The sequence below is a fragment of the Chiloscyllium punctatum genome, chromosome 8 (genome assembly GCF_047496795.1).
Source record: "Chiloscyllium punctatum isolate Juve2018m chromosome 8, sChiPun1.3, whole genome shotgun sequence".
NCBI lineage: Eukaryota > Metazoa > Chordata > Chondrichthyes > Orectolobiformes > Hemiscylliidae > Chiloscyllium > Chiloscyllium punctatum.
In genome coordinates, this window is record NC_092746.1 from 76747684 (window position 1) to 76764194 (window position 16511).

General features: G+C 43.6%; 1 protein-coding gene across 1 annotated transcript in view; it reads left to right on the forward strand.

Annotated features, from left to right (window-relative positions):
* Window positions 1–864: 864 nt before the first annotated feature.
* Window positions 865–16511, forward strand: part of nmt2 (N-myristoyltransferase 2) — a 56476-nt gene continuing 40829 nt past the window's right edge. The window contains exons 1-2 of the mRNA XM_072575826.1: window positions 865–996; window positions 13762–13900. Coding sequence (XP_072431927.1) covers window positions 887–996; window positions 13762–13900 — 249 coding nt within the window. The 5' untranslated portion in view covers window positions 865–886. The remainder of the gene's footprint in view (window positions 997–13761; window positions 13901–16511) is intronic.

Sequence of the window (16511 nt, forward strand, 5' to 3'; positions counted from 1 at the left end):
GGGATTATTTCCCCAATACTGCAGACTGTCAGTGAGTCTGGATTGTTTGTGAGATACTGCACACTGTTTGTGGGGCTGGATTGTTTCGTGGGTTCAGAGGCAGTAGCTGTGCCTGCCTGTCGGGGGCGCTGTTTTGGGGGGGTTCAGAGGCAGTAACTGTGCCTGCCTGTCGGGGGCGCTGTTTCGGGGGGTTCAGAGGCAGTAGCTGTGCCTGCCTGTCGGGGGCGCTGTTTTGGGGGGTTCAGAGGCAGTAACTGTGCCTGCCTGTCGGGGGCGCTGTTTTGGGGGCGGTTCAGTGGCAGTAGCTGTGCCTGCCTGTCGGGGGCGCTGTTTCGGGGGGTTCAGAGGCAGTGTTTTGGGGGCGGTTCAGTGGCAGTAGCAGTGCCTGCCTGTCAGGGGCGCTGTTTCGGGGGGAGTTCAGAGGCAGTAGCTGTGCCTGCCTGTCGGGGGCGCTGTTTCGGGGGGGTCAGCGGCAGTAGCTGTGCCTGCCTGTCGGGGGCGCTGTTTTGGGGGCGGTTCAGTGGCAGTAGCTGTGCCTGCCTGTCAGGGGCGCTGTTTTGGGGGCGGTTCAGTGGCAGTAGCTGTGCCTGCCTGTCAGGGGCGCTGTTTTGGGGGCGGTTCAGTGGCAGTAACTGTGCCTGCCTGTCGGGGGCGCTATTTTGGGGGCGGTTCAGTGGCAGTAGCTGTGCCTGCCTGTCGGGGGCGCTGTTTTGGGGGCGGTTCAGTGGCAGTAGCTGTGCCTGCCTGTCGGGGGCGCTGTTTTGGGGGCGGTTCAGTGGCAGTAGCTGTGCCTGCCTGTCGGGGGCGCTGTTTTGGGGGCGGTTCAGTGGCAGTAGCTGTGCCTGCCTGTCGGGGGCGCTGTTTACGGCGGGCCGGCGGTTGGACGATGGCGGAGGACAGTGAGTCGGCGGCAAGTCAGCAGAGCCTGGAGCTGGACGATCACGACACCTGCGGCATCGACGGAGACAACGAGGAGGAAAATGAGCAAACGCACAGGTAGTGGTCGGCGGGGAGAGTCTCCCTGCGGTTGCCCGGGTGTGTGTGTCTGTGTGTCTGGGGGAGTCGGGGCCCAGGGCCCGGCCTGGCCTGAGGCTCGGGGATTTGTGCGCTGTCTACAATTATCAGGTAAACCGTGAGGACATTGAGTCTCTGCACCGTGTATACATCGGGCTAGTAAATAAAGCGAGAGGATCTCGCCTCTGGACCGTGCAGCTTGGCAGCTTGAATGTGCTGCGCCATGTGGGTTTGGCAGGTTAATTGTGGCAGGGAGGAGGAGGAGGTAACTGGCTGGGCTGAGGTCTGGGCATCTACCCCCCCCCCCCCCCCCCCCCAAACGCCTTATCTGAAAGCTTGCAAGGTCAAGAAATCAGTAAAGTCTTTCCAGCCAGCCTGTTACCAATTCCATCCTCCTCCTCAGTAACCTGCCCCTGCCTCCAGTCTGTTGTTTGTGACATGGAACTGACTGCAATCTTCAACAAAAAAAAATCAAATTGCTTGGAAAAACGCAGCAGGTCTGGCAACGTCTGTGGGGAGAAAGCAGGTTAAAGTTTCGGGTCCAGTGATCCTTCTTCAAAACCTGCTGCGTTTTTTCCAGCAGTCAATTGAACACTACCACAGCCAAGTTTGTAAATTCATACTTTTTAAAATTATAAGTAGTCATTGAACATTAAAGCAAGGAGAACGTTTGCAAACTTCACAAATTTCTGTTTAGCCCTCAGTGGAATTTTCAGTGACCATTTCGGGAAATATGTAAATATCCCAGAGTATAGAAGATTACTAAGGCATCACGAAAATCAAGAGACTTCAGTCATGAGGAGAGATTGGAGATGTTAGGGCTGTTTCCCTTGGAACGTCGAAGGTGAAGAGTTGCCTGCCAAGGTGCCGTATTATAATAGGGTAGGTAGAAATAAACTATTCCCCTGGCAGGTGTCAGTAACTTGAGATCATAGATTTAAAAACATTGGCAGAAGACGTTTTTTTCATTCATTCTTTTCATAGGATTAGATATCCATCCCTAATTGGTCTTGAACTGAGTGACTTGCAAGGCCATTCATTGAACAGTTGAGATAAGCTTTTTATTCCATTGAATTCAAATTCCACCATTGCTGCAGAGAGATTTGATCCAACGGTTTCAGAATTACTAGTCCAGTGATGTTAGTACTACACCACCATCTCACATCAGAAGAAGTTCTTTACTCAGTGTATGGTTGAGATCTAGAATACTCTACCTTAAATGTTGTGGAAGTTGATTCCATAAACACTTAGTGTAATTTTAAAGCAAATGTAACACTACTTTGTAAGAAAGGAATGAGACAGAAATCATAAAACCTAATGCCAGTTAATCTAGCATCTTTCTGGGAAAATGCTGAAATCCATTATTAAAGTAATAGTAGTGTTTAGAAAATTAAGCAGAGTGAACACAGTTTCATGGAAGAGACATTTTGTTTGACAGATTTCTTTGGAGTTCCTTGAGGATATAACATGTAAGGCAGAGAAAGGGGAACCAGTAATGTATATTTTGATTTTGAAAAGGCATTCAATAAGGTATCTCTCAAATAGTTACCAAGCAAATAAGAACTCATGGTGCTAAGAATAAAATTAACATGGGCAAAATATTGCCTAACTAAAACCATTGTCTCAACTAATTAGTGACTTGAATAAAGAGACCAAGACTGGTGTTACCAAATTTGTTGTTGATATAAAATTAAGGTAGGGAAGCAAGGTGTGAGAAGGACACAAAGAGCCTGCAAGGATTAGAAGATAAGCTAAGTGCATAATGTAGCTAAATGAGTATATTATCGAAAAAAAATGTGAGGTTTGCTACTTTGGCAGGAACAATGAAACAGATTATTGTTTAAATTGAGACTGCGAAATGCTGTGGTACATTGGGATCTGGGTGCCCTTTTATATGGATCACAGAGTGCAGCTACTTCAAGTAATTAGGAGGGTAAATAGAATGTTGGTTTTATTGTAAGGGATTAGAGTGTGTTATGATCCCATCTATGGCCCTATAGAACAAATCAGATCCCAGAATGAAGCCTGGCCTGATAGATCTATGGTTAGTTAACATTGTGCTTGATACATATTCATACAAGGCTGCAGATATTGTTTAATAGCAGAACCTAAATTTATTACACAAAAGAGGCAGAAGCAAATCAAACAATATAGAAGAGAGTTTAAAAGGTTCTGAACGCAGGTGGCAAAATAATTGTTTCCCAACACTACCTATTACAGATACTGACTCCAGAGTAATTATAACACCAAGGAGAAAGTGAGGACTGCAGATGCTGGAGATCAGAACTGAAAATGTGTTGCTGGAAAAGCACAGCAGGTCAGGCAGCATCCAAGGAGCAGGAGAATCGACGTTTCGGGCATGAGCCCTTCTTCAGGATTGGCCAAAGAAGGGCTCATGCCCGAAACATCGATTCTCCTGCTCCTTGGATGCTGCCTGACCTGCTGTGCTTTTCCAGCGAAACATTTTCAGCTAATTATAACTCAAGTTTCTACTTAAATGATCCCTTCCAATTTCTTTTAATTGACCCTGGGGACAATTTTACACTTGTTTTGTGAGTTTTCACGTATTATCGTTTCATAATTCTGAGGACCTAAATTTTCTCAGTTTTAACAGCTTCCATTGGATCTCTCCACTTGGAAACCGTTCTACTGAAGTGACTGATTCCTCTGATCAGAACTAAAAAAAAATTAATTTCCCCTGCTCGGAAAAACTATTCCATCTTCCAATCTAAAGTCCAGATTCTTCTGATGTAACTTGGAACTTGCTGTTCTGAAGTCAAAACTAAACAAATTGCCATTATGTGCTTACTCTGCCTGTTCTAAATACAACATTATAAACACTTAATCCAATAAAATAGCAAGAGTCTGGTAGGCTGTGAACTGAAGTTACATGCCTTCTGATCAATGATTTATTTAGGTTACTGTTCTAAAATGACTTTCTGACTTGTTAAACAAACCTTACAGAACTGCTAAAACAGTTTGTCTCTATTTTAAAATCCACCTTCTCAGAATGATGGTCATGATAAATAATGGTACGCAATAACATAGAACATAGAACAATACAGCACAGAACAGGCCCTTCGGCCCACGATGTTGTGCCGAACTTCTAACCTAGATTAAGCACCCATCCATGTACCTATCCAAATGCCGCTTAAAGGTCGCCAATGATTCTGACTCCACCACTCCCACGGGCAGCGCATTCCATGCCCCCACTACTCTCTGGGTAAAGAACCCACCCCTGACATCTCCCCTATACCTTCCACCCTTCACCTTAAATTTATGTCCCCTTGTAACACTCTGTTGTACCCGGGGAAAAAGTTTCTGACTGTCTACTCTATCTATTCCTCTGATCATCTTATAAACCTCTATCAAGTCACCCCTCATCCTTCGCCATTCCAACGAGAAAAGGCCGAGAACTCTCAACCTATCCTCGTACGACCTATTCTCCATTCCAGGCAACATCCTGGTAAAACTTCTCTGCACCCTCTCCAAAGCTTCCACATCTTTCCTAAAGTGAGGCGACCAGAACTGCACACAGTACTCCAACTGTGGCCTAACCAAAGTCCTGTACAGCTGCAACATCACTTCACGACTCTTGAATTCAATCCCTCTGCTAATGAACGATAATACTCCATAGGCCTTCTTACAAACTCTATCCACCTGAGTGGCAACCTTCAAAGATCTATGTACATAGACCCCAAGATCCCTCTGTTCCTCCACCTGACTAAGAACCCTACCATTAACCCTGTATTCCGCATTCTTATTTGTTCTTCCAAAATGGACAACCTCACACTTGGCAGGGTTGAACTCCATCTGCCACTCCTCAGCCCAGCTCTGCATCACATCTAAGTCCCTCTGCAGCCGACAACAGCCCTCCTCACTGTCCACAACTCCACCTATCTTCGTATCATCTGCAAATTTACTGACCCACCCTTCGACTCCCTCATCTAAGTCATTAATAAAAATTACAAACAGCAGAGGACCCAGAACTGAACCCTGCGGAACTCCACTTGTAACTGGGCTCCAGTTGAATATTTACCATCTACCACCACTCTCTGACTTCGACCGGTTAGCCAGTTTTCTATCCAATTGACCAAATTTCCCTCTATCCCATGCCTCCTGACTTTCCGCATAAGCCTACCATGGGGAACCTTATCAAATGCCTTACTAAAATCCATGTACACTACATCCACTGCTCTACCCTCATCCACATGCTTCGTCACCTCCTCGAAGAATTCAATAAGACTTGTAAGGCAAGACCTACCCTTCACAAATCCGTGCTGGCTGTCCCTAATCAAGCAGTGTCTTTCCAGATACTCGTAAATCCTATCCCTCAGTACCCTTTCCATTACTTTGCCTACCACCGAAGAAAGACTAATCGGCCTGTAATTCCCGGGGTTATCCCTATTCCCTTTTTTGAACAGGGGCACAACATTCGCTACTCTCCAGTCCCCTGGTACCACCCCCGTTGCCAGTGAAGACGAGAAGATCATTGCCAACGGTACTGCAATTTCCTCTCTTGCTTCCCACATAATCCTAGGATATATCCCGTCAGGCCCGGGGGACTTGTCTATCCTCAAGTTGTTCAAAATGTCCAACACATCTTCCTTCCTAACAGGTATCTCTTCTAGCTTAACACTCCGTTTCACACTCTCCTTTTCAACAATACGGTCCCTCTCGTTCATAAATACTGAAGAGAAGTACTTGTTCAAGACCTCTCCTATCTCTTCCGACTCAATACACAGTCTCCCACTACTGTCCTTGATCGGACCTACCCTCGTTCTCGTCATTCTCAGGTTTCTCACATACGCATAAAATGCCTTGGGGTTATCCTTGATCCTATCCGCCAAGGATTTTTCATGCCCTCTCTTAGCTCTCCTAATCCCTTTCTTCAGGTCCCTTCTGGCTATCCTGTATCCCTCCACTGCTCTGTCTGAACCCTGTTTCCTCAACCTTATGTAAGCCTCCTTCTTCCTCTTTACTAGACATTCAACCTCCCTCGTCAACCAAGGCTCCCTCACACGACCATTTCTTTCCTGCCTGATAGGTACATACATATCAAGGACACGTCCTATCTGCTCCTTGAAAAAGTTCCACATTTCCACCACATCCTTCCCTGACAGCCTTTGCTCCCAACGTATGCTCCTCAAATCCTGTCTTACAGCAACGTAATTTCCCTTCCCCCAATTGTAAAATCTACCTTGTTGTGCGCACCTATCTCTCTCCATAACCAAGGTGAAAGTCACAGAATTGTGGTCACCATCACCAAAATGTTCACCCACTAACAAGCCCACCACTTGTCCCGGTTCATTACCGAGTACCAAATCCAATATGGCCTCCCCTCTGGTTGGACACTCTACATACTGCGTTAGAAAAGCTTCCTGGACACACTGCACAAACACCGCCCCATCCAATCTATTTGATCTAAAGAGCTTCCAATCAATATTTGGGAAGTTGAAGTCGCCCATGACTACGACCCTGTGGCTTCTGCACCTTTCCAAAATCTGTTTCCCAATCTGTTTCTCCACATCTCTGCTGCTATTGGGGGGCCTATAATAAACACCCAACAAGGTGACTGCACCTTTCCTATTTCTGACTTCAGCCCATACTACCTCCAGAGGCAGATCCCCCTCAAACTTCCTTTCTGCAGCCGTTATACCATTTCTAATTAGCAATGCCAACCCCCCTCCTTTTTTACCACCCTCCCTAATCTTACTGAAACATCTGTAACCAGGAACCTCCAACAGCCATTCCTGTCCCTCATCTATCCATGTTTCTGTGATGGCCACAACATCGTAGTCCCAGGTACCGATCCACGCTTTAAGTTCACCCACCTTATTTCTGATACTCCTTGCGTTAAAGTATACGCACTTGAGCCCATCTCTGTGTCCGCAAGTAGTCCCTGTCAGTGCTGCCTTCTCCACAGCCTCCCTACAGTCTTGGGCATCCTGACACACAGCTAGCTTATTTGCTGGACTACAAGTCCAGATCCCATCCCCCTGCCAAATTAGTTTAAACCCCCCCGAAGAGTGCTAGCAAACCTACCCCCCAGGATATTGGTGCCCTTCTGGTTCAGGTGCAACCCGTCCTGTTTATACAGGTCCCACCTTCCCCAGAATGCAGTCCAATTGTCCAAATATCTGAAGCCCTCCCTCCTACACCATCCTTGCAGCCACGTGTTCAACTGCACTCTCTCCCTATTCTTTGCCTCACTGTCACGTGGCACTGGCAACAACCCAGAGATGACGACTCTGTCTGTCCTAGCTTTTAGCTTCCAGCCTAACTCCTTGAGCTCTTGAATGACCTCCCCACCCCTCTTCCTACCTATGTCGTTGGTGCCAATGTGTACCACGACTTCTGGCTGCACACCCTCCCCCTTAAGGATTCTGAAGACACGGTCCGAGACGTCTCGGACCCTAGCACCCGGGAGGCAACAAACCATCCGAGAGTCTCGCCCATGTCCACAGAACCGCCTGTCCGTCCCTCTAACTAGAGAGTCCCCTATAACTAGCGCTCTCCTCCTCTCCCCCTTTCCCTTCTGAGTCTCAGAGCCACAGACCCCTTCACTGCAGCTTACAGTTCCAGCTCCAGTTCCAGTTCCCTAACTCGTTTGGTGAGGATCAGGATCTGATTGCATTTCCTGCAGACGAAGTCGGCAGGAGTATCGGTGGTCACCCCTACCTCAAACATCCTGCAGGAGGAACATTCCACCGCCTGCGCTGCCATGACTGTACACTTTGACTCCAAAAACAAGAACACTGAGTCAATAACACTGAGTCACTTACCTGTGGACTTTAAAGTTAGGTTAGAGGAGGAGGCCCTACGAAAGTAGGACCTGGGGTCTAGAACACACCCACTCAAATACTAATCACTTACCTTCCCGCCCAGCTATGCGCTCCAACCTCACTTCCGCTGCCCGCTACAGGTAAGTAATTTTGAAACGAACTGTCTTACCTTAGCTGTAGTCTCCCGGGTTCGCTTTTCCTCGGCCGCTGCTCCCACTCAAATGACCATTGGTGATTAAAGGTTTGTGAAGGTTATAAAAAGGAATATTGTAAAAAGGAAAGAGTAAGAGAAAAGTAAAAAACGAAAAGGAAAAAATAAACATAAGTAAATGTTCATTAGCTCAACAGTTCGTCAGTTACAGTCAGAAATAGGGGAAGTTATAATGGGGAACAAAATTTGACCTTTTACAAAGGAGGATGCAAATAACATTCCCAAGTATGAGGGAACTCAAGATCAAGTGAAAGGATAAATCTAATTGAAATCAGTGTTGTAGGGAAATGCTGTTGAGGAAATTGATGGTATTAAAGACTGATAAATTCCCCAGGGCCTGATAACCTACGTCCCAAAGTATTTAAGAAAGTGGCCCTAGAAATAGTGGATGGATTGATGGTCATCTTTCAAAATTCTAGAGGCTCTGGAACAGTTCCTATGGATTGGCGTGTAGCTATTGTAATCCCACAATTTTAAAACAAGAGTGAAACAGAGTTACAGGCAAGTTAGCCTGACATTGGTATTGGGGAAAATGCTTGATTTCATTATAGAAGATTTTACAACAGAACACTTGGAAATCAGTCACAAGATTGGACAGAGTCAGCATGGGTCAATCATAAAAGCGAAATCATGCTTGACAAATCCAATGGAATTTTTTAAGGATATAACTAGTATGGTTGATAAGGGGAAGCCGGTGAATGTGGTTTACTTGGACTTTCAAAAGCTTTTGATACTGTCCCATATGAGAGTCTAGTATGTTATATTAAGGCATATGGGTTTGGGGATAGGGTTCTGACATGGATAGGACACTGGTCAGCAGACAGAAGTAATTTTCCAAGTGGCAGGTACTGACTAGTGGGATAACACAAGGACCAATGCTCGGACCCCAACTATTCATAATATATATTAATCAATGGATGAGAGAACTGAATGTCATGTCTATAAATTTGCAGATGACACAAAACTGGTTGGGAGGTGAGCTGTGAGGAGGATGTAGAGATGTTTCAGTGTGATTTAGACAAGTTCACTGAGTGGGCAAATGCATGGTAGATGATGTACAGTGTGTGGATAAATGTGAAGTTATCCACTTTATTAACAAAAGCATGAGGAAGATTATTATCTGTATGGTGATAGTTTGGGGAAGAGGGGTTGCAACACGGTCTGGGTGTTCTTGCACACCAGTCACTGAAAGTAAGAAGTTGAGCTTTTGTGGTACAATAGTACAAACCAGTCTTTGAGTCATAAGGCCCAGGTTCAAGTCCCATCTGTTCCAGGGGTATGTTGGTCTGAACAGGTTTATTAAAAATATCTGCAGATGAAGTAAACTTTGCAGAAAGCAATTGGTATGTTGGCCTTCATGATGAGTGGACTGAAGTACAGGAGCAGGGATGTCTTGCTGTATACGGCCTTGGTGAAATTGCACATAAGAACCAGGAGCAGGAGTAGGCAAGTGCCCCTTGACCCTGCTTCGCTATTCAATGGCTGACCTCATCTCAGACTCAACTCCATATTCTGGCCTCCCCTTACCACCTGGAGTATTTTTTGAACATTATTCATTATTGGAATTCGGGCATTTCTGGCTGTGCCACCATTTATTGCCCATCATAGTTACCCTTGAGAAGGTGGTGCTGAGCTGCCTTCTTGAACCACTGAAGTCCCTGGCTGTAGATAGGTCCACAATGCTGTGAGGGAGGAAATTCCAGGACTTTGACCCAGTGACACTGAAGGAATGGCAATATATTTCCAAGTCAGTGGATTGAAGGGGAACTTGCAGGTGGTATTGTTCCTCTCTATCTGCCACCTTCTAAGTGTAGGTGGTTGTGGATTTAGGTGATGCTACTAAGGATCTTTGGCAAATTTCTGCACTGCATCTTGTAAGTAGTACACACTGCTGCCACCATCGGGTCAGTAGTTGAGAGAGTAGACATTTGTGAATGTAGTGCCAGTCAAGCAGGTTACTTTAGCCTGGATCATGTCACTATTGAGTGTTGTTGGAACTGTGCCCATCCAGGCAATTGGGGATTATTCTGTCACATTCCTGATTTGTGCCTTGTAAATGGTGGACAGACTTTGGGGAGTCAGGAGGTGAGTCACTCACTATAGACTGGTACAAAAAGAGAAGTCACATGGTATCAGGGGTGAACTGGATACAGAACTGGCCTTAGTCATTGGAGACAGGTGGTAACAGTGGAAGGATAATTTTCAGAATGGAGGGTTGTGACTAGTGGTGTTTGGGACCTCTGCTGCTCATGGTCTACAGAAGTGATTTGGAGGAAAATATGGCTGGTCTAATTCGTAAGTTTGCAGACTATACAAAGGTAGGTGGAGTTGTGAATAGTGAGGAGGATTGTCAGAAGATACAGTAGGATATAGATCAGTTGGAGGCATGGGCTGAAAAATGGTAGATGGAGTTTAATCTAGACAAATAGAACGTGATGCATTTTGGAAGGTCAATTGTAGGTGGAAATTATACAGTGAATGGCAGAACCTTTAAGAGTATTGATCTGCAGAGGGATCTGGGTGTGCAGGTCCACAGATCACTGAAGGTGGCAGCAGTAGATAAGGCCTGTGGCATGCTTGCCTTCATTGGAAAGGGCATTGAGTGTAAGGATAGGCAAGTTATGTTACATCTTTTAGACCACACTTGGAATACTGCGTACAGTTCTGTTCACTATATTACCAAAAGGACGTGGATGCTTTGGACAGGGTACAGAAGACTTTTACCAGGATGTTGCCTTGTGTGAGGGATTTTAGCTATGAAGAAAGGTTGGATAGACTGGGTCTATTTTCATTAGAATGCAGGAGGTTGAGCTGTGCCCTGATAGAAGTTTAAATGATTATGGATGGAATGGAATGTATGAGGCTTTTTCCTCCGGTGGAGGGGTCAATTACTAGGGAACACAGGTTTAGGGTGTGAGGGGGAATGTTAAAAGGAATGTGCAAGGCCTCCCGTTCCTCTGTTTTGGAGCTTTGCACCGAGCATAGCAGTTCTGCATTCTGTGTTTTTTTTTGTTTTTGCTTTTGCTTTTTTTTAGATCTGTTAGTTATTTGCTTATTTATTGGTGTTGCTTTGCACAGTGTTAGGGTTTGTTTTGTATTATATGGTAGGTTAGTAGTTAGTAGACAGTTGTATTGTAATTTGTGTTTTTTTTCTTTTTATTATACTGATATTTGTTATTGATTGTAACTTTCAATAATTTTATATGTTTGTAAAGTTAAAAAAATTGCTAATAAATATATTTATTCAAAAGAAAAGAATGTGCAAGGCAAGTTTTTCACACAGAGTGCCTGGAAAGTGCTGCCAGAAGAGGTGGTGGAGGCAGACACACTTGTAGCATTCAAGAAACACTTGGACAAATACAAGCCGAGGAAGGGAATAGAGGGATAAGGATCCTGTAAATGAAGACAGTTTTAGTATGAAAGGGCAAACTGTGTTGACGCAGGCCTGGAGGGCAGAAGGGCCTGACTTGGTGTGTGCTGTACTTTCTTTTGTTCTTTAAGCCTCTGACCTACCCTTGTAGCCATTGTTTATATGATGTTCAGTTTCAAGTCAGTGGTAACCCCGAGGATGTTGATTATGGGCATTCAGTGATGGTCACATCATTGAATTTCAAGGTGCGGTGGTTAGACTGTGTCTGATTGGAGATGGTCATTGCCTGGCATTACTTGGTGTTGTGAATGTTACTTGCCACTTTTCACCCCAAATTTGGATATTGTCCGTATCTTTTTGTATTTGAACATGGACTGTATCAGTGTCTGAGGAGTCTCAAAGGATTCAATTAGATTACTTACAGTGTGGAAACAGGCCCTTCAGCCCAACAAGTCCACATCGACCCTCCAAAGAACAACCCACCCAGACCCTTTTACCTAACACTATGGACAATTTAGCATGGCCAATTCACCTGACCTGCACATTTTTTTTTGGACTGTGGGAGGAAACCGGAGCACTCGGAGGAAACCCACGCAGACACGGGGAAAAAAGTAGCAAACTCCACACAGACAGTTGCCTGAAGTGGGAATTGAACCCAGGCCTCTGGCGCTATGAGGCAGCAGTGCTAACTACTGTGCCACCATGCCGCCCAATACTGAACATTGTGCACTTCTATGTAGTTTTCATCTCCTTGTCTGAGGAAGGATGTTCTAGCTTTGAAGGAAGTGCAACAAAGATTTATCAGACTGTTTTCTGGGATGACAGACTGATGTATGAAGAGAGACTGGATAAGTTAGGACTATATTCACTGGAGTTCAGAAGAATGAGAGGATGGTGACTCATAGAGATCGATTAAATTCCAATGGGACAAGACAAGAAGGATGTTCCCAAAGACTGGGGAGTCTAGAACCAGGGATCAGAATGTAAGGATATGACAATAGTGGAGTAGGTCACAGGGCTGAATGGCTTGCTCCTGCACCTATTTTGTATGTTTCTATTGTATGGGCCACCAACATTTTGTCAATAAACCCTGATACCACTGCAATTAAAAACAAAACCTCAGGGAATTTTTTAAGCAGTATAATTTTACATTTGCATGAATTTTATTATAATTTAAATTATTAATCAAACTTTTTAAGGATGTTAAAAATTGCTGTTATCTTGCTGCAAATAAATTTTTTTGCAAAACAGTAAAAATCAAAATGAGATGATGATTCAGTCATTAGTGAGAATTCTGTAGTTGAATTTCATTGGCAAGCATGATAATTCTTTCCAGTCCCTCCTCGATGAACCTTCATGTCGCAACCAGTGGCTCATGCCCATTAGAGTAAAAAATAGCAAAACATCGCCCATCCATTCAAGAAAGGAGGGAGACAGAAAACAGGAAATTACAGACCAGTTAGCTTGTCATCTGTTGTGGGAGAGGTGTTAGAATCAATCATAATGGAGGTTATAACTGGACATGTGGAACTACTTAAGGTAATCAGAACGTGCCAGCATGGTTTCGTAAAATTGAAATCGTATTTCGCCAATTTATTGGAATTTTCTGAAAGAGTAACGTATAGTGTGGATAAAGGCAGTCTCTTGATCAACTGTACTTAGCTTTTCAGAAGTCAAATGGCCTCTTTCTATGCTGAGGTTGCCTATGATTTGAGTTCATCAGAGCAAACTATTACTATATTTATGTCAGATGCCTTACTATGAGTACCAGTTTTCTGTTATAGCAGTGTGGAAACATGATGCTAATGATTTTAGTGATCTTCCCACAAAATCTTTGTTTTATTAGCTCACACAGACCATGCTCAAATAGCTTACTTTTCCAAAACACAAAGCAATATGCCACCTGTAAGCCATCATTTTGCAATTGGGTAACACTTGCTGCACAGTCCTGAATGCACTAATAGCTGTATGAACAACTAATTTAAGATAATCAAACTTGCAATGTGACTCATTTATGCTTGCAAGAAGTGATATGCATTCATGTGTAGGGGTCCCTTTACAAACAAGAGGACCATATTTAAGCTTTGTGCCTTTTTGAATTACCAGAAGCTTGGGAGCTTATCATTTCCTGCAGCTTTCTCCTTAGCAACACCTTCATTAACCAAGGTTGATTTATCAGCTTGTTTTCACTCTTTTCACTTATGGTATAAATTGTTGTGATCATTTGAAATTCAGCAATCTTACATTTGCTGTGATGATTGTAAGACAAAATGTTCTAGTAATATGCCTCTCTTTTCAGTAATATTTAAGTTCTTTACGATGAAGGGGCTGGTTGTTGTAAATGGTAATTTTCTCCTTATTTTATCTAAATTTGCTGACAGAAGTCCTGGAGGGGAAACTGGGGCCAGAAAGAAGAAGAAAAAGCAGAAAAAGAAGAAAGAGAAGCCTAGTTCTGCGAGCACCAAGTCAGATTCTGCCTCCGATTCACAGGAAATCAAAGTTCAACAGCCCGCTTCAAAAGTGAAGTCATATTTTTAATGTCTTACTAACTTCTTTAAAATGTATTCAGAAAAGAAAAATATGCTTGATTTCTTTAGTAAATGTGCCTTTAACTATGCTTAATGTGAGCACAATTTGCTAAACCTCAAATTCCTGCTCATATTCTTCGTTTCCATGTAAATGGACCAATGCTTAAAATGTGAGATAATTTATTTGCTAGTTTGCTCCTGAGATGACTGCTAGTGTAGAAGCTGTACACATTAATGGCACGCTTCTTTGACAGCATAGTTTGGTATTGACCTGATATTTCTCTGTTGAATTTGCTGCCAGGGCTACCTTGAGCATTATTTTTTCCAATTTCATTCAATTTTGTCAGTACCTTTATGTACCAAACAATAATATAACTTTTTGGACTGATGCTCAGTCATCATCTGTCAGAGTACTATTAGATGTAGAATTTGATCATTTCTTCCGAAACAAATGAAGCATCTTTAAATTAGTTGTTACATTTTGCAGGCATAACTTTGTAGCAAGCTCTTTAAGCCCCAAGTGATCATTTTTCTTCAATTGTTGAAGTATTTATGTTTACAGATGTTGTTGTTTAAGTTGTATATATTCCCATTTTCACTCTTGAACCACACCATGTGCGCACTGAAATGACTGTGACCATGTGTCTAAATGGTTCTTTCTAAATTTAGATTTGAGCAGGTTTTTTTAATTTTACCCCTGCTGAACTTGGAATATGATGGTTTGTGAGATGATTTGAGATCTTTTTTGTACCTTTTCTTTCAGCAAGACACTTTTTTTTCCCAGTCTGATTCAAAGTCTATTTCCAAGAAATATTTTCCTTAGTGAAATTTTCACTTTGCTGATGAGAAGTCTGTTGAGAAATAGTTTTTGAGCTGTACTGTGCCTAAATCATGTTCTAACCTGAGGTCACCATCAAGTTCCTGCCTTCTCAATTTCATCCCCTCACCTGAGGCATGGTGACCTCCAGGTTAAACCACCACCAGTCATCTCTCAGCATTGAGAGAGCAGCAACATGGTCCTCTGGGACTGTAGCAACTTTACCACAATCATTGCAGGAAAATGTAAAATGAGATGGACTAATTATAGCAAATTTCCTGAACTGAGAAGTTTATGTTGTTGTTCTTTTTTTTTAAACAATGCGCAATGCTAAACTCTTTATAGGTGACTTACAGAGTCATACAGTACAAAAACAGACCCTTCGGTCCAACTCATCTGCGCCAACCAGATATCCCAATCTGACTTAGTCCCATTTGCCAGCATTTGGAACATATCCATCTAACCCCTTCCTATTCATATACCCATCCGGATGCCCTTTAAATGTTGTAATTGTACCGGTCTCTACTACTTCCTCTTGCACCTCGTCCCATTCACGCACCATCCTCTCTATGAAAAAGTTACCCTTCACATCCTTTTTAAATCTTTCCCCTCTCACCTTAAACCTATGCCCTCTAGTTTTGGACTGCCCCACCCTAAGAAAAAGACCTTGGCTATTCAACCTATCAATGCCCCCATTTGTAGGTCATTTTAAAGCTGTATAAATAACTGCTGGAAGAATGCAAACTTCTTGAAAGATGTGTCAATATTCATCACAATCAGCAGCCTTTGTTCTTTGTTGTCATTCAGTTTCCTTTTCCTCCTTTTTGATTAATGCTGTGTATGATTTACAGGTCTCAAAAATCACTTTATTTATTGATAGGCTCCTTCCAGATGTAAGAGTCAAAGCAGTGAATCCCAGAAGCCTACTTCCAGGCTTTAACGACGCACAGTCTATTTTTATTCAATATTTTCTGGGCTGGTCCAGTTTACCAGTTTCATTCTCCTATCATATCTTGTATCATGTGTAGTAGTGCAATGGAGAAGTAATGCAACATGTGAGCTCCTCAGCCCAGGAGTCTGGAGGTTGTCTCTCTGCTTTCTTTTTTCCTCTTTCTATGATCTTTAAAAGATGCTTCCATTTATTATGGTACCTTCCCTTCTTTTAACAACTTCAGCGGAAGGCATCTTCTCCGTTCCAGGCCCAGCAACAATGTGGCTTCCAGCGGCCCAGAATGGCAGTTTAAGCCTGTTAGGTGGTCTCCTGGAGTGGCGGTCTTGTCAGGGATGGGCGGTCTTGGCCTGCATGGCGGTCCTGTCCCAACGTGGAGGTCTTTGGTGGCTTATGGGTATTCCAGCAGCCCAATATGAAAGTCTAGTCCCAGAACGAGGTCTCATCCATGTTTTGGAGGTGCTTCTGTATCCAGCGGCCCAGCATGGAGGTCTCAGCCCGGCCCTGAGTGGTGATTTCGACCTGGTTTTCCATCATACCCCAAATTCAGGCGCTGTTTATCGAACTGTGGTGAACGCTTTCTTGTTACTTGCTGTTCGTGACTTTAGTTATTAATTTGGGCGTCGCAGTATGGCGACTTCAAAAACTTTTCACTGCATTTTGAATGCCTGGACTGTGTACAAGGTTTTTTTTTAACATCAGAATTTTGAGGAACCAACCAGAGGAACAGGTCATCCTTGATTTGGTTTTGTGTACTGATAAAGGGTTAATTAATAATCTTTTGTTATAGGTTCTTGAGGAATAATTGACCATAACACAATAGAACTCGTCATTGTG